Source organism: Lissotriton helveticus, chromosome 8 (genome assembly GCF_964261635.1).
Source record: "Lissotriton helveticus chromosome 8, aLisHel1.1, whole genome shotgun sequence".
NCBI classification, from domain to species: domain Eukaryota; kingdom Metazoa; phylum Chordata; class Amphibia; order Caudata; family Salamandridae; genus Lissotriton; species Lissotriton helveticus.
This window is the reverse complement of record NC_136069.1, coordinates 1,559,034,550-1,559,059,829: the sequence shown is the minus strand read 5'-3', so window position 1 is coordinate 1,559,059,829 and position 25,280 is coordinate 1,559,034,550. Positions and strand designations below refer to the sequence as shown.

The window sequence follows — 25,280 nt, the reverse complement described above, 5'->3', positions numbered from 1 at the left end:
TGGGGGCCGATGGGAAGATTAAGCGAGCTATTGCCTAGAGTCGCATGGTGCTGGGCGGACCCCTGCCGCCGGGGATCGAACCGTGATCCCCAGCGTCAGTCGCCCTGGCTGTCTTCCCCCGCGGCACCACACCTCTTCCCCCGCGGCACCACACCTCTTCCCAAACCTTACTCTCATAACTTTCTAAACTCTCTTCTTGTGCTTTTAATTGTAATTCTTTAATTTTCTGTACAATAGTCTGTATTCTTCAAATTTCTTCCTATCCTTTTCTTCTTTAATCTGTTACTTTTTAATTTGTTTTCTCCATAACCCTACGGCATCAAACATACTCTGCCTACTTTTTCTCTTAAAGAGCTGCTCTTCTACATATTGCAGTTTGTTGAAACAAAGGTACCATTAAGTGGCTACTGTAAACTGTATCTTCCTTTAAATATTTGTTCCACAATGTGCTAAACAGTATGGATGAAATTTAATGTACATTTCATAATTCAAAGTACCTTCTGTCTTTCTTCCAAAATTCAAATATTTCATACCAAAAACCAAGAAATTAGAAAGAATTCTGACATTACCTGTCTAAAAACATTTGCAAGTGCTTTTATCTAACCAAAACCAACAAAGACTGCCATTTCGATCCTACCTGATTGCAGTTCTCCAACTCCCACCTGCTGATCCTCCGATCAATAGCTCACTTCCAAAATACCAACCGAAGAGCCCCAGTTGAGACACACAGCCACCACGAAGGTCAGGTAGATTAACTGAAAGTCACCTCGGCTGCGAGAACCAAGTCTCCTCTGCGGGCAGCCCCTTGGTGTTTGTCTCGTCAAAGCGACCTCCTTCTGGTCCAGCTGCGGTCTTCAATGGGGTCCCATGTGGGCGCCAATTGTAGAAGTGAGATTTTTATCGGTCTCACTGGTGCAGGGACACTTTTAGTCTAAGAGTTCTCAAGATGAGGATCAACACTGGAGTTGAACCAATCACTAGTTTATTACATCTCATGAGCGGGCTCCGTCATACAGACATTGCAAATGTCTGGGAGGGAACTGAGAAGCATGGTTTCAAACCTGGAATTTATACAAATTTGGTACAGTAAGATGAGCACTAAAACCCCTTTGTCATTTTTACATAATACTTACACAACCCCTTTGTATAATGCTTACATGCTGAACTGTTGAAGCCTTATAAACCCCCTCCTACGTCACTTTCATAGATAGGCTGGGGTGGGTACAGGCGTTGGTGGGCTTGTCGATAGAAACATATGCGTGCTCTGGGCCTTTCGGCAGGGCCTCTACTCTGCCATGTAAGTATTATCAGCACAACCAGCTTTCAGTGAACACAACTTCTGACTTTGCAAAAGTCCTTGCAGAAACACAAAATGGGGACTGGTAGACAAAATGGAAGAGAAGTAGAGGCTAACTTAACAAAATATATTTTTTACCGTTCCACATCTATGTATCAGGGGGGGTGATAACTGTCAGGAGACGCATCGCAAGAACCATAGCTAGAATCTTCCTCTCAATAATAAGCAGAGATATGGGTCGATAAGACCCACAGTCTACCGGGGGCTTCCTTGTCTTGTGGATTACCACCACAGTGGCCATTCGGAGATCCTTTGGCAGAATCCCTTGTTCCTTTGACGCCTTGAACAGATTAAGCAAGTGTGGTGCCAACAGACTGCTACTTAGTTTTAAAAAAATTCTCCTGGAAGACCGTTCAGACCCGGGGTTTTAACTGATTATTGGCTGCCAATGGCCTCTGTCACTTCTTCCAAAGTGAAGACCCCCTCTAGTCCGTCCATCTCCTCTTGTGAAAGTGAGGGTAGCTCAATTGTATCCAAGTACTGGAGTATGTGTGTCACCTCTGTCTGAGGTTTAGCTGCATATAGTTCAGTATAATATCTTGCAAAGGCCCCTGCTATAGCGTCGGGTGTGTTACGTGTGGTACTGCGGTCTTTATTGGACATTACCCATCTCTCCTCCATTTCTTTCCTTCCTAGCCATGCAAGAGGTTTCTCTGCCCTATCCCCTGTCTCATAGAGCCAATGTTATGTTGCCAATTGTTGAGCTCTCACCTCTTTGGTCTCCAGCGCCAGTAGTCTCTTTTAGATATTTTGATATGGTGATGGGTATGGTCAGTCAACGTGGAGGAGTCACGCCCCTCTAGACTTAATAATTTGCGTTATAACCCCTCCATCTCCTGGGTTTCTCGTTTCTTTTTGTGGGCAGTTATATTTTGTGCTCCTTCTCGGAGCACAGTTTTAAATGCCTCCCACAAGGTGACTGCCGATTGTACTGAACCTTCGTTTTCTCGAAAGTAAAGTTCAGAGTCCACCCTAAGCTCCTTAGCAACTCTCTTGTCTTTCAATGCCCATGAGTTTAGTCTCCACTGCGCTACTTGGTGACTACCTCTTCCACCAATCATCAGTAGGAGGGGCGCATGATCGGAGATGCCCCTAGCTAAGTAATCTGTTTTCCGCCTGTCTGACCTCTCCTGCCGGAACGAGGAGGTAGTCATGCCTCGAACACCCTGTGAGTCCCCGAATAGGCACGTAAATTTGGATGGTGCCTTCGCCACAGATCAGTCAGTCCCAGAGTCTCTTGGAATCGAGCCAACATTGTGGGTCTGTGGGACCCAAGTCTCAGTTGAGTTTGGTCGAGGGAAGGATCGCTCACATTTCCCCCTATTATGTGTATGGCAGGGCCGGGGTGTAATAGGAGTCCTGTTAATCTATCCAGTGTACGCTGCTGCAGTCGCGGGGGAGCATAGACACTAATAAGCAAAAACGCCTTTTGACGCACCAAACTCTCTGCATTGCAACATATGTCCCATCTGTATCCACCCACTGTTGAGTGACATGAAAGGGAGGAGACTTTTTAATGAGGATTGCCACTCCTCTCGAACCCTTGATGAAGCCTGCATGTGACAGGGCAGTGTATTGTCCCCTTCCCAGGAAAGAATAGCTCGTACTTGTGGAAATATGATGTCCGGTTTAAGTCTCTTGAGATAACGAGATACCAGACCCCGTTTGATTTTATTTACCAGTCCGTTGACATTCCACGTCATTACCGTAACTTTGTCCTCTGCCATTGCAAAGCAACTTTTGGTTCATCACCTGCCCGGTTCTCCACCAGTGGCTTGCTCATTTTGTCCTCTCTCTTTTCAACCCCACTATTCATTCGAGCAAATTGAACAAAACAATCCCCCGCCCCTTGAAACCATCTCAACTCACAACGTGTAACAATGTCTGACTTAGCCCCACCCCACACTCTTCAGATAACCCCCCACCCCCAATTCGTCAATATGACAACTTTGGCACGGGTAATCCACTAAAAGGTCTGTAGCCCCCCCCCCCCCCCCCCCTCCTCCCGCTCAATTGCAAAGGAGATTAATAGGTTATCTTTTGGATGCCATGTTAATAAGGTGGTTTCGGCTACTTTCTTTGTACTGAAGAAAATAAAAAAAACTCTTGCCGTATTTACCAGTATCTGCAGGAAAAACGCTAGTTACCACCTTAGTATTTTCAAAATTAGATTATGGAAATGCTCTCTTTCTTGGTACACACAAATATATCTTAAACAAGCTTCAGTCCGTCCAAAACATGGCAGCACGGATCCTGCTTAACATCCCTAGGCGACATTCCACTTCTGCAGCCATACGCCATCTCCATTGGTTAAGGGTCGAGAGCAGGATCAAATTTAAAGCTCTTTGCATAGCCTATAAGGCCATTCACCAGACAGGACCAAAGTTTTTAAAAGAGGCTTTTCAGGTGTACATCCCCAAAAAGAACATAAGATCAGCAGCTAGCTATCTTTTGACTGTCCCCCGCACAAGAACGGCTACTTGGGGTGACAGACGATTCTTGGTAACAACTCCTGTGCTCTGGAACTTACTTCCTTTGCACATTAAAACCGCTCCCACCCTTATTAACTTCCGCAAATTACTGAAGACTTGGCTTTTCAATCAATGAGAACGTGCTCTGATTTGTGCTGTAATCCAGAGTATCTCGCTGCGCCTAGACACCTTAGGGTATTAGTTGCGCACTAAAAATCCCATAAATAAATAAATTAAGCCCTACCTTTAAAACCTTTCAACATTGGTGATGTGAGCATAGCTATGACAGATGCCAGTGATTACAAGAGAAGCACTGGAGGAGAAGAAATAATAGCCTGTGCATTGAGGGCCTGACAAAGCGTAGAACGTACTTATGCAATATTAAAGGAGTCCTTTGCACTGTGGGAGGGGACTTGGCACTTTTATAGGGTTGTATGGGTTCCATTTTCATTTTGTGAAAAGATGATAAGCTCCTTGTGGATTTGTCAGCTCTTCTTCATATGATAGCGCTGTGGCACATATTGCCAAATGGAATTTCTGCCTCCTGGAATTTCTGTAATAACATTTGGGAGTATATGGTGGCAAATAAATTGGCTGCAGACCTTTTGTCCAGGGGTCCTGTATCAGGGCAGATGTTTAAAGAGGATGGTTGTGATGTATTAGAAGTGGTATGTGTGGTAAGTAGAGGCTGCCTAATAATGAGCATTTTGTGAGGCGAATAAAGAAGTTGTATGGGAGGAGGATACTCTGATGTGTCAAGAAGCACATTACTAAGGGCTTGGTATCCGTAAGGGCTTGGTCACAGACAATAGTACCCTACTAGTATTAGCTGAAGTGAGGAATTGTTTGCAATCCACAGGTGTTAACCTTTTGTGGATGTTGCTGTGTCATCCAAGGAGCAATAGGTTGGTGGAGCGACTCAATAGTGTGATCAATAGAGTCGGGATGTACTTTGGACAACTCCCCACATTAACACAGATGTTTCCTCGTTCTTTGTTGAGGAGAAGGGTAGCCAGTTTCTTATTTAGTGTGTGAATAGGTTGGAAGTTGGCGAATGCAGTCAAACTGCTTCAATACAAGAAGGACCGTTGTGGACAGAATCGGGAGAGTTCAGGTTACGTTGAGATAATTGAAGGTGAGTGTTGGTGACTGGGTGACAGTTAAGACAATTAGTCATGTGCATAAATGGGAATTGAGCTTTTCAGCTCAAGTGCAAGTGCCTAAGGTGAGGTGAAGGATTGTGTGGTGCTCCTGTGTAATAGAAAAGATTGGAACAAGGACTGGTACAGGTAGCTTAGGGTAAACACTGGTAGGTTTGTGATGAAAGGGGGTAGAGGCATGTGGCAAAGGGCATAGAGATAGTGGTATCCAGACATAAGGGAGATGTAATTCAACAAGAGAGTTGGGGTAAGACCTGTTCAGTAAAGAGTTAATGTAACAGATTAAAGGTATTTATAGATTCCTGTGTGCCTTTCTGTAAACATAGCAATTTGTGTTGTGACTTTTACTTTTCTTTATAGATGACTGCCTTCCTTCTTGTTTTGTAGTTTTATTTCTCAATTGGAAAACATATGTGGAGTTCTTGCATAGTTCCAAATTGTGTTAAAACCACAATCCTAGCAGCTGCTATTTTTTTATTATTTGATGTACAGTTTATAGTTGTGCTATCCAAATTTGCCATTATTCAATCTCATAACTATATAAATTCATCAATGTATACGAAGTGATTTTATCTGTAATTTGAAAATGTCCTATGCGTGTTTAATAGAAAAGTGTTGTCTAAAGTTTCGCCTTTATTTTAAGGTGTGAGGCTGCTATCCACGTGTTGTATGGGTCTTATTTCCAACACCTGGAGCTACTTTTCAGACTGTGATTTAAAACGAATGTAGGCTGGTTCAAGTAACTTTCACAAACCTTAAGTATGTGGTTTTCTTTATGGTAGGTTTATGAAAGTAAGCTATGAAATATTACAAATATCATTAAACACCAGCAAATTTGAAAATCTAAAATTACAAAAAGAGAATTTGCGGATGAGGAGAGTAGGAGGAGATTGATCAGAGTAGAGAGGGTTTCTGATTATGCAATGTCATTACAAACATTATTTCAGCACTATTCTTGAGTACGTCAGTCATCCTTTAACGTGTGTGTTGGAATGCAATAAATGTATTTGGTCATCTACCAAGTACTTCCACTGCGCAGATTCGAAGCTGCACAAAAATCAGTTCTCAAATCGTGAGAACTCTTGTACAACTCGTGAGGTCTGTAGCAGCTTTAGATGATGTCCCGAAACAATCAAGCATTGAGAACAGTCATCTTCATTCAAAATATTATCTTATCCAATTATTACTTTCGTATTCATTGTTGTTTATTCCTTGCTCCACTCTGTTCCGTCGTTTTGGAAAGTAGAACCACTTGCACACAATAATAGTAAGTATTTGTTAACAATTGCAGCATAGATTTGATTATCCTGAAGACCCCCATTCATCTCAAGTTAACTTAAATCAAATGTTTCCTGGAAGTTAAGCATATACTGTCATTCTGCTTTTGTCTTTTCAGTTTTTGCATTGATTTAAGTGAATCAAAAGTCTTATATAGTGCTTAGGTTTGGCTCTCATTGACTCCCATGTAAAATGTAACTTTGATTATTCATCGTTTCATGAGGCTTTAAAAAAGGTTGTTTGTATTATGCAGCGGACCCCATGGCTGTCGGGACCCAGGACATCCCTAATTCCAAAAGTAGGAGTAAAGCACCCTCAACCCATGTTTGTTCTAGGCTCCCAGTTTGTAGTATGATAGTTTCACTAGCTGTTGATGCTGAGTACACTTTTGCAATTAGCTGGGACCCTGGATGTTTTGTAATTACTTGACCAATATTTATGAAAACAATAAGCATTAATCTTTGTGTGTTCTTGTTTCTTTTAGTTGGAAAGACTTCACTGATCACCAGATTTATGTATGACAGTTTTGACAACACCTATCAGGTAAGAAAACACTTACAAAAAGATTTCATATATTTCGAGCAGAATTGAAAGCTATTGAGTGTGCACATTCAATGTATTCAGTGATTTCTTCTTGTGAAGACATCGTCCCCATACCTTTTGTACCTAGTGCTACTTGTGAAGACACAATTTCAGTTACTTCTGTACTCTTCCTTGTATGAAGTCATGTTCTTATTACTTGTGTACCATGTGCTTGTTTCTTGTGAAGTCATGGTTCATATTCCTTTTGTACCCTGTATGTGTGTGCTTTTTGTGAAGTCATGGCTCCCATTCCTTTTGTGTCCATTGCTTGCTTCATGTGAACTTAGTTTCCTTTCCTTTTGTACCCTGTGCTTTCTTTGTTTGAAGTTATTGCTCAAATTTTTTTATACATTGTGTTCGCTGTATTGGAAGCCATGATTCCCATCCCTTGTATATCCAGTGCTGGCTTCTTGTGAACTCGTGATTTCTATTCCTTTTTAGGTTTCACCAGCACAGCGCTGGTGCTGTACTTGTGAAATCTCTTGTATTAAATATAGCTTAAAGGGGGGCTCTTGCCAGTTCCCGTAGCTGAAGTACTGTGTCCATCCGCTGTTGTGTGGAACTTTTTTTTGTTTTCTTCCCCTGGCTGCACACATTAAAACAGCTGTAACATTCCTGATCTTTTCATCATGACGCCACCAAGGAGCATTCATTTGATCTCACTCTACATTTTATGTGGGCTTACGTTTTTGAACATGATTATGCCTGCACGAGCCGTGTGAAGATCTCGCGTCACACTCTACCCATATTCGAAGTACTGGACAACACTGCCATCCGCTTGTTGCTTTTTTTACTGAATATAAAAATTGCTCTTGCTTACATTCTCTCCAGGTTTTATGTTGCTCTGGTACTAAACAGAATACCAGTAGTCAACTCTATCAATTAGGATATCTTTGTTTTTAAGTTTTGCTTGCACAAATCGCTTATTAATCAAGTAGGCTAAACCTATTGCATTTACTAATGCTTGTTTTACTCTCTGCATGCCGTGTTTGAAGTCCGTGTTCCCATTCCTTTTGTACCCATTTCTGGCTTCTTGAGAAGTCACATTTTTTTTTTACTTTTGTGCCCTGTTCTTGCTTTTTGTGAAGTCGTAATTTCCATTACATTTGCCCCGTGTGCTTTCTTTGTTTGAAGTCATAGTTCCCGTTACTTTTGCACTGAATGCATCTTGTGATGTCATTGTTTCCATTCCCTTTTTAACCATTGCGTATTAAGATTTATGTTATGGTTCCCATTCGTTTTTTCGTCCTTTTGGAATTTGAATTTTGGTGAGTTGTAGTGCCGCAGGGTGTTTCTTGAATCATTGAAGCCACATGTTGACTACAATCAAAGCAAAGCAGCGACTTACACCTAAAAGAAATCACATACGTTGTTTCTTTATCCGGTGTTTGGTTCTACTTGATACCTCCTTTAAGGATTTCCCAGTGACGCATCGTCCGATCTTCTGACTTTTGTTATTCATAAACCCTTTATTTTTATACTTGGTGATTGTACAAGAGATATACAGAACATATTAACGTCCCTCAAACAGTAACTCCACACACTAGCCAAAGTTCCCACTTTAACGAGAGAACATCTTCCTTCACCTGGGCTGTATTCCAAATCCATAATCTTAACTTCTAGTTCCTTGGGCATAGCTTGTGTTGGTGAAAGAAGGCCTCTTCCCAGTGAATAACTAAGTATTTTAAAGTAAGCGGTGGTAGTAGCAGTCGGAACATTCTAGGTCCTATTCAAGCTGCCACGCAGACTGAGGCCATTGCAGCAATGTTTTGGAGATCCCTAAACATAGACAACAGGGCACCAAGAAGATATTTTGCCTGTCCTCTTGAATCCTCCTCCCTTGTTGGGGTTTACAAGAGAACAGCACTTTTAATGATTGTAGCAATACCATCAAGGACACAAATCAAGACAAGTGACTACAAGGATGCTCTTAAAGCAATTTGTATTTCGTTGCTTTTGAATGCTTGACGACATTTATGGCCATATCAGTAGTGCTTTGTCTGCTTCCATTAGCTGTATTCACTTCTATATCTTCCATGGAATTTCATAGGATTTCTCCAAATTTAGATTTTCTTTAGGGCCATAACTGTAAACGATAGGTTAAGTGTTACTTTTTTAACTCTTGCTAAAATGTGAGGTTTTCATTCATTTCAGTTTCATTACTTTGCCTAACTATCTATGCTGGGGGGATTTCAGGTTTTCAGTAAGCCTCAGTTGAGTGTTTTTCAAAACTTTGACCTAAGATCACTCTTGAGCATTGATGAACTGCTGCTTCTTTTAAATGTATTGATGGAATGGTTCTTGCTTTGAGCAGTTATTCATTTACTCATTTGCTTTTAATGTAGATGCTAAACCTCTTAATGGTGCTGTTTCAGTTGTGCACAGATGGGCTTGTTAGTGTATCGATTGCTATTTGTTCTTGATTCCTCTTCTAGAAAAATAAACCTTGGCTTCCATTCAGATGGGCCAGAAATAATTAATGTAATTTCTTTTTGGGGCTTCTTGCTTTTTTTTCTTTCCTGACATATATTCTAGAGCAGTTAAGATGTGACCTCATCCCCGTGTGTACGGTCCCTCATCCCCCACTTTCATCTTGTATCCTCTCATTTCTATAGTATCACTATAGTATCCTGCTCTCTCAGGTCTGATCTCCAAACCAGTAGCCGTCTCTCCTCCAGGCCAACTGTCCTGGAATCCATGCAACTGCGTCTGTTTTTGACACCCTCCAATAAGCCTGCAATGTTTGCTTTCAGTCTATCAGACTTAACCTGCACAAGTGCTGACTAGAGAGAAGGGGCTTCCGATAAAGAGAAATACATATTTCTAAAAGAAGTGCCTGTAAGGGCACAAGAGAGAACAAAGGCCTGCAAGAACAATAATGAGCTGTCCGAATTAGACAGGCTCCATAAAAAGCACCTTTTAAAAGACCACGAAAAAGATGAAAACTAGGAAAGTCAACATTCCCTCTTGGAACATGAATAAGGTATCCACCCCTCAGTCTCCATTCATCTTTCCCCTTAAGCAAAAAGCAGGGAGCAGATCACTCTGAATAGCCATGGTAAGAGGGAAAATGTAGAACGTAAGACCTCTTAACCTTTGTGTTCTTTGCTGAATGTTCCTAGTTAAGATTCCCATGCAGTGCCTATGCTTTTTATCTTTTTAAGGATTTTGATCGTGAAGACAAAAACCAACCCTTAAAACTTTTCCTTAATCTGCGTAGTAACTTCTTTCAGTTATTTGTGATGTAAGTGGTGTGCGTTTAGCATGAATGTGGTTTTTCAGAACTGTACTCGGGTCTGATCACTTGCTAGCTGAAGCAAGCATACCATGTGTGTGTTCAGTTTTTTGAGTGGAATATTGCATGTTTTATTATGTTTGTGTGGATCTGTGGAGATGCTTCAAATAAGAAGCTTGATGCATCTTGTAGGGAATGAGGTGTCGAAAAGTGAGAATATAAATCCAAGCAGTGTTAATAAGTGCCTTTGAGATTTACTCCCTTGTGTGGCTAAATAGAGTATTCAACTGCAGTGTGTGCAATGACATCTACTTTGCTTCAGCGCAGCACCAGGTGCTCCAGTTACTGCACTGCCGCACAGTTTTAAGAACAGCTGTATGGTAAAGATGTGTAAAAGAAAGGTCAACCAAATAAAGAGCAATTGCGTGTTACCGGATGATAGTAAAAGTACATTTTTATAATGGTTTATTTAATACTATAATTTTCTTCTGACCTATTGCACCATTTGTAAATAAAGGCAATGAGTTGCACCTTGACTGGCCTGAGAAAGTAATTTGCATTCTTTCCGCCCTGTAGCATTATTCAGTTTTCTAATAGCACTGTCTTTTCATAAAAGGCAACGGCATTCTAAACAAGCACTGGCAATGCCACTAGGTCTGGGATTAATGTTCGAACACATGAAAAAACGGTGAGCTCATTAAAACCAGGCACGTGAGAAATGAGGGTCGTCTATATTGAAAGCTCCTTTGCCTTCATTCCAGTCTTGTTTTTTTGTTTGTAAATTATATTGATGTTGTGGGGAAAGAGAGCCATCATTACAGTCCTTCTGTATTTCTGAGAAAAACGATGCCCTATAACCGAATCGTAGAGGATCAGCAGCAAATTTCACCAATATGTTAATGATACAAAACTCTTTATGAAAGTTTCCTCTGTTCAAGACATCCAACCCCTCAAACAATGTCTTCATCTCATTCAGACCAGAATGTCCAGGACCTACCAGAAGCTCAACCTCACCACTACAGAATTCTTATTGCCCATGAATGAGAAACAACTAATGCAAACCTGTCTCAAACATATGAACCTGGACTACTTCGAACTCTCAATTTAACCCAATACCATGTCACCTTTATTTACCCTAGACTTCAACCTCACCCTCCATGAACATATTGTCTAGAAAACAGACTGTGCGGCATTAACTCTGTGTGAAAGAAAGTCAGTCCACTCCTACCGCAAAGTTACTTCGGAGCTGTTGTTCAAGCCAATGTATTCTTGCATCTGGATGGTGGCAACACTCTGCTTTCTGGCCTCCGAAACTTCACACTGCCCTGCCTACACTTTTTAAGGGCATCTTACACATCGCAGCACATCTCATTCATGGCCTGAAGTATGTTTATCCTCACCATCCTGAAGGAACTGCAGTTGCTGCTAGTGGAGTAGTGTGGCTCACTGGTTAGAGGCGGCAGGCCTGAGAGCAGAAGTCAGCCTGGGACCAGGGTTCAATTCCCGACGCGGCAGGGTCGTGGACCTTGGTCAGCGGACTCGATAATTCTCGCTTCGGTGCCTACTCTAACCAGGGATCACACTCGGCAACTCTGGGCATTAGCTTGCCTAATCTCCACAACGGCCCCACCAATTCCGGGGATGCCTGGCTCCACCTTGGGGACTCCCAGCAAGGGACCATCCCACAGGGAAAGCCAGGATGGGTTCCCCAGAGTTATACAGCGCCGGGACGCCCCGTTGCTGGGGCAGCTGTGCGCTTTACAAGTATACTACATTTACATTTACATTTACTTTGTTGCCCATGCCATCTTCAAAACCCGCTTCATCATTTACAAATCAATCATGACCAGCATCCCAATTACCTAGCTAACAAGTTCATTATCTCAAGCAGAACTTAGCACATCTGCAACCAGAACACAGTCAAACTGGTGGCAAAGAAAGGTTTTTAAACAGGAAAAACTGGAATCAAGGCTACAGCTTAATAAGTGGAGCAACATCCATATATCAATTGGGACAGCCCCAACATGCTCTATATAAGAACAGATTTAAGATTCAAATCTTTAAAGATTATCACATCATAAAACTCTGCGCCTACTTCCACCGCAAGGTTAGGGAGATATAACATCTTCGACAGCCTTGATTCCCAAGACCCTCTCACCCCCACCCACAACCACTGCGCCCAATGACACCCCAACCTACCCCCCTGAGATAGACTTCCCTCACCACTGATGGCACCCTCATGAAGAGCATCCACTCAGACCCCTGCCTGAACCACATCTTCAACAGAGCCTGCACCTCCATCGCCCCCGAACTCTGCCGCACCATCAACTGTTCCATCAACTCCGCCACCTTCCCGGAAGACTGGAAACACCCTGAGAACAACCCCTTGCTGAAGAAACCTGCTGCTGACCCGATGAACCTCAAACTTAAGACCCATCTCTCTGCTACCCTGCCCAGCCAAGGTCATTGAGAAGGCCATCAACGACTAACTGTCGAAGTTCATCGAAGCGAACCACATCCTGGACCTCTCCCAAACCTGCTTCCGAAGCAACCACAGCACCGAGACCACCATCCTCTCCGCCACAGACTACGTCAGCACCCTCTTCAACTGAGGTAAAACTGCAGCCCTCGTCCACCTTTGATACAGTCTCCCACCGCACCCTATGTACAAGACTCCATGCCACTAGCATCGGCGACACAGCCTTGAAATGGATCCGCTCCTTCCTCACCGGCCAAACACAGAGAATTCGACTACCACCAATCCACTCTGAAACTAAACATAGAGATCGGCTTTAGAGTGCCTAATGGCTGCTTCCTGAGCCCCACTCTCCAACATCTACATGGCGCTGCTCGCAGACGTCGTCAGGAACCACAGTCTCAACATTGTCTCCTACGCCGACGACAACCAGCCGATTCTCTCCCTCACCAGCGAACGCACAGTTGCCAAGAACAACTTCTACAGCGGGATGAAGACTATCACCACCTGGATGAGGAACAGCTGTCTCAAGCTCAACTCGGAGAAGACCGAAATCCTCATCCTGGGCTCCACCCAGGATGACTCCTGGTGGCCCGCAGCTCTTGGAACCCCCATCCACAGGCCAGGCATAACACCTGGACTCCTCGCTCACCATGAACCTCCAGATCAACGCCGTCTCATCATCCTGCTTCTACACACTACACCAGCTCTGAAAGATCTCAAAGTGGATCCCTATTAGGCCAGAAAGACGGTCACCCACGCACTTATCCGCAGCAGAATAAACTATGCAAAACAATCTATGCCGGCATCACCCAGACCCCCCTCAAGAAACTGCAGAACATTTATAACGCCTCCTCTAGACTCCACCTCAACATACCCCGCCACAGCCACATCACCGCCTACCTGAGAGACTCCACTGACTCTCAGGAATCGCCTTCAAGCTCCTCACATGCCTACAAAGCTCTACATGACACTGGACCTGCGTACCTCAACCACCGCCTCGCATTCCACACACACACCAAAGACCTCCGCCCCGCCCATCTGGCCCTGGCCACTGTCACACAGATCCGCAAGTCCATAGCCAGAGAAAGAGCCTTCTCCTACCTTGCAGCAAAGACCTGGCACACCATGCCTCTCCACCTCAGGCAATCCCCATCACTGCCTCAATTCAGGAAGAACCTCGAGACCTGGCTGGCTCTTTGACTGAAAAACGCCTTTAGACCTAATGGGTGAGTAGTCGTGCTTTACAAGACACTTGGTTGATTGAATGCAGTATGGGTACACTTCACCCAGAACTCTCCTACCTCTTCAATCACTTGTTGACTGCATCTTTGCTTTTGACCTTGTACAACACTCTGCTGCCTTTTGACGGTTTGTTGTATATAAATAACATATGTATACAAGTAGACTTTGGTGTAGGCTTCAAAACTGTCCTTTCTTCTTTTGCATGTTGTCTGTCTTTAGATGCGGAGGTAGGCTGCCTTCAGTGATGAAGTCTTCCTTGCTATCTGCTAAAGAGAAAAATAATACCAGGGGACGCTAATGAAAAGCTGGGTGACTAAATGGTTGGTGGAATGAAAAGTGACTTACAGGTAAAACGAGGATGAGTGGAGTGAAAGGGTGGAATGACCAGCGTTGATGGTCAAAAAGAGAGGCCTGCAGTAATTACTGCAGTTGGGCAAGAGTTGCTGGTATGGAGAGAAACAAAGAAGGTGCAGGTGGAAGGAGCGAGACATTGGAAAGAGTGAGAAAGTAAGCAGGAGAAGAGACAATTGGAAAGTGGAAGGGGTGCAGTGAGCATGTTAAGACTTTTCACTATTCTTTTTATTGGGCATGTTTCACACATCCCTCAAGGCATTTTCTCTCCTTAGTTCACTCTCAAGCCATTCTTGAAATATTCAAATGCCATACCAATCTATGCATCAATAAACATGGACTCCCTGTGCCCACCTTTTCAGCAGTCTGTGCCTCTGTTTAATGTGTTCACCTGGTTTGACAATGCAGCTGTTGCCAGATCTTATGTGATCAATCTTAAAAAAGAATTTCAGGAGTACTACAGAGAGGTGCTCGGGCTCTGCCCGCATATTTGGTGGACAGGCATACATGTTTAGATTAGGCACACGTTGTATGCATCCAATGGAAAAAGTGCTCATCCTCCCAGAGATGTAATAATTGGAGTTGCTAGAGGTCTTTATCTAATCTAGCTACTGTTACAAATTAGCTTGATCTTGGTGTCAAACGCATACCACTGCACTGCTTGGTTTCCTAGATAATTATGGGGGTTGTTCTTCTCTGGCAAAAGCACAAATGGGAGTAGGGCAGTCAGAAGGAGTGTTGCTGTGTGGATTTCTCAGTCACTCAAAGGAGCCCCTCCTTCCGCGCTATCCATCGTCAGCTTAACATGCCACTCACTGATTGATTGAGTGTTCTTTTCTTTCATAGTCTTAGTTTTACGATTTATGGGCTAGAGAAACTTTTATTATTTTAATTTTTGTTAAGGTTTTCAATTTCCAGAAGTTCATTTAATTAGTAATTTTAACTTATTTATTTTTTCAAAGTCTCATTACTAATTATATTTAATGTATTCCAAATCTAATTTTTCTTTATATTAAATTAATTTAATAACATACTTTATTTTAAATGATGTTTCCCTGAATTTTAAAAGCCATTACTGTCCCTTAACACTGCCCTCCATGAAACCCAAAAAACCCTTACCACCCCTTGACGCTACTCTTCCATGAACCTTAAAAGCCCATGACTACCCCTTAATTTTACACACTTAATTTTACACACTTAATTTTAAACTTAAATTTAAACCCTTACTCCTTACAGCTACCCTTCTCTGAACCTTAAAAACGCCGTACTACCTCCTAATGCTACTTTTTCCTGAACTGAAACACCTGTCCCTGAACCCTTACAAATTCCTTACTGCTCTTTAGTTACCTATCCCTGAATCCGAAACCCCCTTACTATGTTATAATGCTGCCCTGCCATAAACTCTTTAAAACAAAATTAAAAAAAACTTAATGCTGCCCATTCCTAATCTCTAAGAATCTTATTACGCCTTACCCTAGCTTACCTGAACCATAACACCTTGCTACCCTTTAGCGCTAGCCTTCCCTGATTAATAAAAAACCCTTTCTACTGCTTAACTGAACCCATCCTTGAATCTTTAATGATATCATTCCCTGGGCCCTCAAAGCCCCTTGCTACCCCTTAACTCTACCCTTCCCATAAAAAAACGTACTATCACTTTACGCTGTCTTCCCTAAACTATAAAAGCCCCTTATTACCCATTAACATTACCCTTCCTTCAACCATATAAGCCCTTTAATACCTCTTACCACTACCCATCCCTGAAACCTAAAAATCCCTTGCTACCCGTAACTATGCCCTTCACCCAACCCTCGCGGTACAAAAGGGGGTGGTGATGGACGGAGCATCTGAACCAATCAAACACTAACACCCAGTCAACAGATCTGCGTTTAATCCATCACCATTCTTTAGCCCACTCTGCAGCTTCCTTCCTAGGACCGGTGTCTGGCATTTCAGCCGTAGCTTGTTTCCGGTCCAGGGAAGGCATGGCTTGGCAGTTCGTGCTGGACTGTTCCCATGAGGCACAGGTTCAGACTGATTTGCATATGGCCATGCCTGAACTGGGGTGGCAGAGTGGGCTAAAGAATGGTGATGGATTAAACCCAGATCTGTTGACTGGGTGTTAGTGTTTGATTGGTTCAGATGCTCCGTCCATCACCACCCCCTTTTGTACCGCTTTGTTCACCATAAGTTGGCAGGTGTATGCTCAGACGTGAGTCCCTTGCTCACTTTGCTACTGGAGTCAAGCAAACTTGTTTGAAGACGCCTCAAATGCCAGAAACCGGTCCTAGGAAGCTTGTTTCCGGTACAGGGAAGGCATGGCTTGGCAGTTAGGGCTGGACTGTTCCCATGAGGCACAGGGTCAGACTGATTTGCATATGGCCATGTCTGAACTGGGGTGGCAGAGTGGGCTAAAGAACGGTGATGGATTAAACCCAGATCTGTTGACTGGGTGTGAGTGTTTGATTGGTTCAGATGCTCCGTCCATCACCACCCCCTTTTGTACCGCTTCACTGAACCTTGTCAACCCCTTAATGCTACCCTTTGCTGAACCCTACAAACTCCTTGCTATCCATTAACACTACCCTACTTTGAACCCTAAAAATCCATTACTACCCCTTAATGCTCACTCTGGATTCTGCCTGCTGAGCCTTATGGTGGAACCAAATTACTGATTCTCCAGGCAATTCATAATTTCTACCTTGATACAACTGCAGATTCAATGATGAATGTGCAGGCATTGTTTTGGTCTTTCAGCAATTATTGATGTAAAATTAGCTTTTTGCTTGCGCTCTGGTAAGAATAGTCACCAAATGTAGCATGTTTCTTTTAATGTATAAATAGTGTTCAATGGACTGAAAACCACTTTCAATACATTTCACATGATGCTTTTTTATTTTTAATATGCATCTTCCAATCTATTTTAACTGGCCCCTGAAGTATTATGCCTGTGAATGAGAACACATCAAATATTGATGCATGACTCTTGTACATATTACATAATAATGGCCTGTCTAGGTAAGTGAACTTTGCTTTTTAGGTCCGGCTGGACAGCTTATTTTTAGTAATTCTTTAAAATATGCATAAAGTGGGATTTGGCTTAGCTCCACCCACAGGACTATGTATCTCTCACCTCAAGCTAGCATCTGGTGATGGGTCATTCTGGATTGTATGACAGAGGCACGCATGGCTAAACCATAGGTGCCTCTACCATGGAGTCCGGACTACAAATGTCTTACCCGCCCATTCCTTTACAACTCATGCCTTTATCACACAATTTTGTTGTGAAGGCATGATTGGTAAGGGGTATGCTTGGTTAAGATCGCCACTAACCCGATCTCCGCCCTAAGCCCTAAAATTATATTCCCCCCTCCGCTCCCCCAGCCCTGAGGCCTAAAACCTGCCCTGGCCTTAAAATTACCCTTTCCCTGCACTGAGGCCTAAAACCCTGCCCCCTACCATAAGCTACCGCATCCCTCTCAGCACAGAGCCCTAAAACGACCCCAGTTCTAAACACGACCCCTTCCCCCAAACCCAGCCTCATTTACCCATACGCGTCCGGTGCTTCCTGTTCCAGTGCTTCCTCCTCTTCCCACTCATTCTGAAAACTAGACCGCTATCTGCCTTAACTGCGCATATGCGTGGTTAAGGCAGATGTGTGGTTCAGGCAAGCGTGGGTGTGCTTCCATTGGAATGGCACGAGTGGCTGCCTGCGTTGAACGGCCGTTTCCCATCATTCAACCTTCCAGTAAGTGCTTGCTTTAAAATGAATGAGGGATTATTCTAAATCTGAAAAATAAACTTAACTAAGCTGTTTGTCACTTTCGGTTCTTTATCTCCTATATGGATTCTACAAAGAAAACCTATTTTTGAAAATGTTCCCAGTATTGGTAGGACATGCTTTAATATGTTAAACATTTGTGAATTCAATAGAGGCAGACGTTTTGAGTCGCTCTATGATAGTTTTCTGTTAGCTTTCATACTACCTGAATAGCGTTGCAACTTGCATCAGAATGTGAAAAAATATCCCCAGTATTCACTCTGTTTTTAGGTCTCACTGTGTTGGTTTTTCGTCGGAATGGAGACAGGAGATGTGCACGGGCCCGGACAGGCAATGTGCACATCTCCTCGTGTACGGCTCGTGGCGTTTCTGCGAGCTCATCACAGCTCGCGCATGGCACGCTTTCACTTTCGCGTGCTTCCACTTTCTTCTACTTCATATTGTATCTGCGCAACAAAATGCTTGATTCTTATGAACTTTTGATATCTTTTTATTGCGACCTGCTTTATGGGTATTTTCTATATATTTTTAGGGCTCGCCTGCTGATGCGCTTCTGCGCATCGCTGGCGAAGCTCTATTACGGCTTATCCAGTGTTTAACCACCACTGGCGATTCCACTGGCGATTCCTTCAAGTGCATGTGCTTTTTAGGTCATTGCGCAAGCCCTAAAAAGCGCGTGCACAATGCCACCAGCCGCCTACCTACCTGCCTCGCATTACCAGATCAAAGGCAGACCAGCCCCCCTCCCACAAGCTTCTCAGCGTGTGCTCTGCCTCAGGCCGGCATTTCTCCTCCCCTCGGGCAAACAGATAGCCGCAATAACACCCTCCCTGCTCAGCTTTTTTCTCAATTTCTCCCCGTCTACACTTCCCATTAGGAGCCCTTCCTCCCCCCAGATAATCTATCTCCATAAGAGATAAGCAGCTCTTCCACCATCTCAAACCCGTATCTTATTAGTGCACGATATACAGCTCGGGTGTAGCTACATCTGAAGGGATTTAACACGAATACAAAGTGTGAACTGATCACCTGGGACGCTGCACGTCACATTCGATGTACTGAAGGCGACCAGTACTGCTATAAACAATTCCGTTTTCGACGTTGAAAGGATGAAATGCGAAGTCAGCCTGTCTGCATTGGGACTTCTGACATGGTATGCTTACGAGTGCTTGCAGTGAGGTCACAACAGTGGTTAAAAAAACTCACTCTGAAGCGTTGACATTTGGATCACTAATAAGCAGATGTTGCTTTTACGGTTTATTTTCGGCTTGCAATTTTACCATGGATGCTTGCTGTGCCCCTCAATTGGAAAACATTGAGCATTTTCTATCTAGATTTGAGTCTTTACATGAATCGGCTATTGTTTGTAATACATTTAATGGGAGCACGGGCAGGGAGGAGTGTGTTTTCAGTTTTACCAGTTTCGGACTGCTCTCTCGAATTTTCTTTTCTTGGTATTGTTTGCAGACCGGCGAAGCTGGCAGTGGAAATAGCGCATTATTCACTCAAACATGTCCTATGCATGGTGTAGAAATGTTCCCGCACTTTTAAATGTTAAGATAACTTATTCGTTTTTAAAACTCAACTACTTAGTTTGCCTAATTACTAGTTAGAAAGCGATACAATATTTGATGACTAGCGTTCACATGTGAAAGTCATTTATTTTCCTTATGTCTGTTAGTTGGCTAGATTCAGGAATGCGCCCCCTTCGGCCCCCCTCCCCTTCTGCTGTGTCCATGAGCGGGGTATTAATTAACATTCTTATCATGGTTACGGCAGGCGGGATGGGCTGTCTTTCCTAGAAGTGGGCGGGGCTTGGAGCTGCAGACTATGCTGAGGTAGAGCGCATACAGAATAGCCATCCCGTGGCCGCTCAGGAAAGCATGAGCAGCATAGCCGTGCAGGGCCATGTTTGATGGTAACGGGTTGCATTTTTACAGTAAAGTTCCTCTCGGTGCTGCTGCCTTTGATCATAGTTATTTTCAAATATCTGGGTCCACAGAGGTGTTTTTAAGTTAGTCGGTGAATAATTAAAAAACATTGTTGGAGGTCTGCCAGGCAGCTTACCTCGTCTGGTTTTCATATTGAAACCTAGAGCAGGGCATTATACTACCGCTGGCAAAGTGCTATATCGGTTCAAAAGTAATATCTAGGGTATCAAAATTATGTCCCTATTGCTGAAAGGTAAATTGGGTGAGTTGAACAGAGTGCATAGTGTTGTTTCCATGTTCTCGGGGTCCAGAGCATTTGTTAGGATTGGCCTAGACAATCATTCTAGTCTTATAAAAAATGCATGCACACATAGAAAGGCTTTGACTCGGACCTCCTCATCAATTGGCATGTGTCGTCAGTAAAATTTTTGCTTTCGCACCAATATACCAAGGCAGTGGCGCAGCCCACCTCTGGGTACCGATGCACCCACCACACAGCTCCACCGAGGGACCCACCACACAGCTCCACCGATGCACCCACCACACAGCTCCACCGATGCACCCACCACACAGCTCCACCGATGCACCCACCACACAGCTCCACCGATGCACCCACCACACAGCTCTACCGATGCACCCACCACACAGCTCCACCGATGCACCCACCACACAGCTCCACCGATGCACCCACCACACAGCTCCACCGAGGCACCCACCACACAGCTCCACAGATGCACCCACCACACAGCTCCACAGATGCACCCACCACACAGCTCCACAGATGCACCCACCACACAGCTCCACAGAAGCACCCACCACACAGCTCCGCCGATGCACCCACCACACAGCTCCGCCGATGCACCCACCACACAGCTCCGCCGATGCACCCACCACACAGCTCCGCCGAGGCACCCACCACACAGCTCCACAGATGCACCCACCACACAGCTCCGCCGAGGCACCCACCACACAGCTCCGCCGAGGCACCCACCACACAGCTCCGCCGAGGCACCCACCACACAGCTCCGCCGAGGCACCCACCACACAGCTCCACAGATGCACCCACCACACAGCTCCACAGATGCACCCACCACACAGCTCCACAGATGCACCCACCACACAGCTCCACAGATGCACCCACTACACATCTCCACCGATGCACCCACCACACAGCTCCGCCGAGGCACCCACCACACAGCTCCGCCGAGGCACCCACCACACAGCTCCGCCGAGGCACCCACCACACAGCTCCACCGATGCACCCACCACACAGCTCCACCGATGCACCAACTAAGCTCCACCGATGCACCCACCACACAGCTCCACCAATGCACCCACCACACAGCTCCACCAATGCACCCACTAAGCTCCACCGATGCACCCACCACACAGCTCCACTGATGCACCCACCACACAGCTCCACTGATGCACCCACCACACAGCTCCACCGATGCACCCACCACACAGCTCCACCTACACAGCTCCACCGATGCACCCACCACACAGCTCCACCGAGGCACCCACCACACAGCTCTACCGAGGCACCCACCACACAGCTCTACCGATGCACCCACCACACAGCTCCACCGATGCACCCACCACACAGCTCCACCGATGCACCCACCACACAGCTCCACCGATGCACCCACCACACAGCTCCACCGAGGCACCCACCACACAGCTCCACCGAGGCACCCACCACACAGCTCCACCGAGGCACCCACCACACAGCTCCACAGATGCACCCACCACACAGCTCCACAGATGCACCCACCACACAGCTCCACAGATGCACCCACCACACAGCTCCACAGATGCACCCACCACGCAGCTCCACAGATGCACCCACCACGCAGCTCAACAGATGCACCCACCACGCAGCTCCACAGATGCACCCACCACGCAGCTCCACAGATGCACCCACCACGCAGCTCCACAGATGCACCCACCACGCAGCTCCACAGATGCACCCACCACGCAGCTCCACAGATGCACCCACCACGCAGCTCCACAGATGCACCCACCACGCAGCTCCACAGATGCACCCACCACGCAGCTCCACAGATGCACCCACCACGCAGCTCCACAGATGCACCCACCACGCAGCTCCACAGATGCACCCACCACGCAGCTCCACAGATGCACCCACCACGCAGCTCCACAGATGCACCCACCACGCAGCTCCACAGAAGCACCCACCACGCAGCTCCACAGAAGCACCCACCACGCAGCTCCACAGAAGCACCCACCACGCAGCTCCACAGATGCACCCACCACACAGCTCCACAGATGCACCCACCACACAGCTCCACAGATGCACCCACCACACAGCTCCACAGATGCACCCACCACACAGCTCCACAGATGCACCCACCACACAGCTCCACAGATGCACCCACCACACAGCTCCACAGATGCACCCACCACACAGCTCCACAGATGCACCCACCACACAGCTCCACAGATGCACCCACCACACAGCTCCACAGATGCACCCACCACACAGCTCCACAGATGCACCCACCACACAGCTCCACAGATGCACCCACCACACAGCTCCACAGATGCACCCACCACACAGCTCCACAGAAGCACCCACCACACATCTCCACCGATGCACCCACCACACATCTCCACCGATGCACCCACCACACAGCTCCGCCGAGGCACCCACCACACAGCTCCGCCGAGGCACCCACCACACAGCTCCACCGATGCACCCACCACACAGCTCCACCGATGCACCCACCACACAGCTCCACCGATGCACCCACCACACAGCTCCACCGATGCACCAACTAAGCTCCACCGATGCACCCACCACACAGCTCCACCAATGCACCCACCACACAGCTCCACCAATGCACCCACTAAGCTCCACCGATGCACCCACCACACAGCTCCACCGATGCACCCACCACACAGCTCCACCTACACAGCTCCACCGATGCACCCACCACACAGCTCTACCGAGGCACCCACCACACAGCTCCACCGATGCACCCACCACACAGCTCCACCGATGCACCCACCACACAGCTCCACCGATGCACCCACCACACAGCTCCACCGATGCACCCACCACACAGCTCCACCAATGCACCCACCACACAGCTCCACCAATGCACCCACTAAGCTCCACCGATGCACCCACCACACAGCTCCACCGATGCACCCACCACACAGCTCCACCTACACAGCTCCACCGATGCACCCACCACACAGCTCCACCGAGGCACCCACCACACAGCTCCACCGAGGCACCCCCCACACAGCTCCACCGATGCACCCACCACACAGCTCCACCGATGCACCCACCACACAGCTCCACCGATGCACCCACCACACAGCTCCACCGATGCACCCACCACACAGCTCCACCGATGCACCCACCACACAGCTCCACCGATGCACCCACCACGCAGCTCCACCGATGCACCCACCACGCAGCTCCACCGATGCACCCACCACGCAGCTCCACCGATGCACCCACCACGCAGCTCCACCGATGCACCCACCACGCAGCTCCACCGATGCACCCACCACGCAGCTCCACCGATGCACCCACCACGCAGCTCCACCGATGCACCCACCACGCAGCTCCACCGATGCACCCACCACGCAGCTCCACCGATGCACCCACCACGCAGCTCCACCGATGCACCCACCACGCAGCTCCACAGATGCACCCACCACGCAGCTCCACAGATGCACCCACCACGCAGCTCCACAGATGCACCCACCACGCAGCTCCACAGAAGCACCCACCACACAGCTCCGCCGAGGCACCCACCACACAGCTCCGCCGAGGCACCCACCACACAGCTCCGCCGAGGCACCCACCACACAGCTCCACAGATGCACCCACCACACAGCTCCACAGATGCACCCACCACACAGCTCCACAGATGCACCCACCACACAGCTCCGCCGAGGCACCCACCACACAGCTCCGCCGAGGCACCCACCACACAGCTCCGCCGAGGCACCCACCACACAGCTCCGCCGAGGCACCCACCACACAGCTCCGCCGAGGCACCCACCACACAGCTCCGCCGAGGCACCCACCACACAGCTCCGCCGAGGCACCCACCACACAGCTCCACCGATGCACCAACTAAGCTCCACCGATGCACCCACCACACAGCTCCGCCGAGGCACCCACCACACAGCTCCGCCGAGGCACCCACCACACAGCTCCGCCGAGGCACCCACCACACAGCTCCGCCGAGGCACCCACCACACAGCTCCACCAATGCACCCACTAAGCTCCACCGGCACCCACCACACAGCTCCACCGATGCACCCACCACACAGCTCCACCGATGCACCCACCACACAGCTCCACTGATGCACCCACCACACAGCTCCACTGATGCACCCACCACCCAGCTCCACCGATGCACCCACCACACAGCTCCACCTACACAGCTCCACCGAGGCACCCACCACCCAGCTCCATAGAGGCACCCACCACACAGCTCCACAGATGCACCCACCACACAGCTCCGCCGATGCACCCACCACACAGCTCCGCCAAGGCACCCACCACACAGCTCCACCGATGCACCCGCCACACAGCTCCACCGATGCTCCAACTAAGCTCCACCAATGCACCCACCAAACAGCTCCACCAATGCACCCACTAAGCTCCACCGATGCACACATCACTCAGCGCAACCACAGCATCACTCAGCGCAACCACAGCATCACTCAGCGCAACCACAGCATCACTCAGCGCAACCACAGCATCACTCAGCGCAACCACAGCATCACTCAGCGCAACCACAGCATCACTCAGCGCAACCACAGCATCACTCAGCGCAACCACAGCATCACTCAGCGCAACCACAGCATCACTCAGCGCAACCACAGCATCACTGGTTCAAATATGTTCTTTCAATGTTTCAAGCAGTTTTCAAGCTTTCACGCTTTATTACAAATCACAAAAAGATGTTAATATTTCACTTCTGTTCTTGGATTTTTGTCACAATAAAAAACACTGAACATAATCTTCACAAAAGTTATTTACAAAAGTTTAAGCTATTGCCATTACAAATTAAATAAATTATTTAAGTATTAATTATTTAAAAAAATGAAAAGCCATTGTTATTTGTAATATCAATACATCTAAGTCACGTAAATACAAAACATGTTGCATTAAAAATGCTATAGGTGTCACATTTGCGAAAGTTATAACTATTGGCATTGTAAATGACAAAGCTATTAATTTAGCTATTTAAAAAAAAAAACCATAAATAAAAAAAATTAATTTATAAGACCAATAGCTCAAACTTTCCTAATGCGAGCCCTATTGCATCTCCAATGCTTTTTTGATTTTTGCTCGTATGTTGGACATGCATTATCACAACTACATCTGATGCTTGCAGGGCAGCCTGTGACGGCCTCGGGA

At 46.6% G+C, this 25,280-nt stretch overlaps 1 protein-coding gene across 2 annotated transcripts in view; it reads left to right on the top strand.

Moving 5' to 3' along the window:
- Positions 1-25,280, top strand: part of RAB6A (RAB6A, member RAS oncogene family) — a 369,438-nt gene that overhangs the window by 174,320 nt on the left and 169,838 nt on the right. For both annotated transcript variants that reach the window (XM_078658559.1, XM_078658560.1), the window contains exon 2: positions 6,751-6,809. In XM_078658559.1, the coding sequence (XP_078514685.1) occupies positions 6,751-6,809 (59 nt within the window). The remainder of the gene's footprint in view (positions 1-6,750; positions 6,810-25,280) is intronic.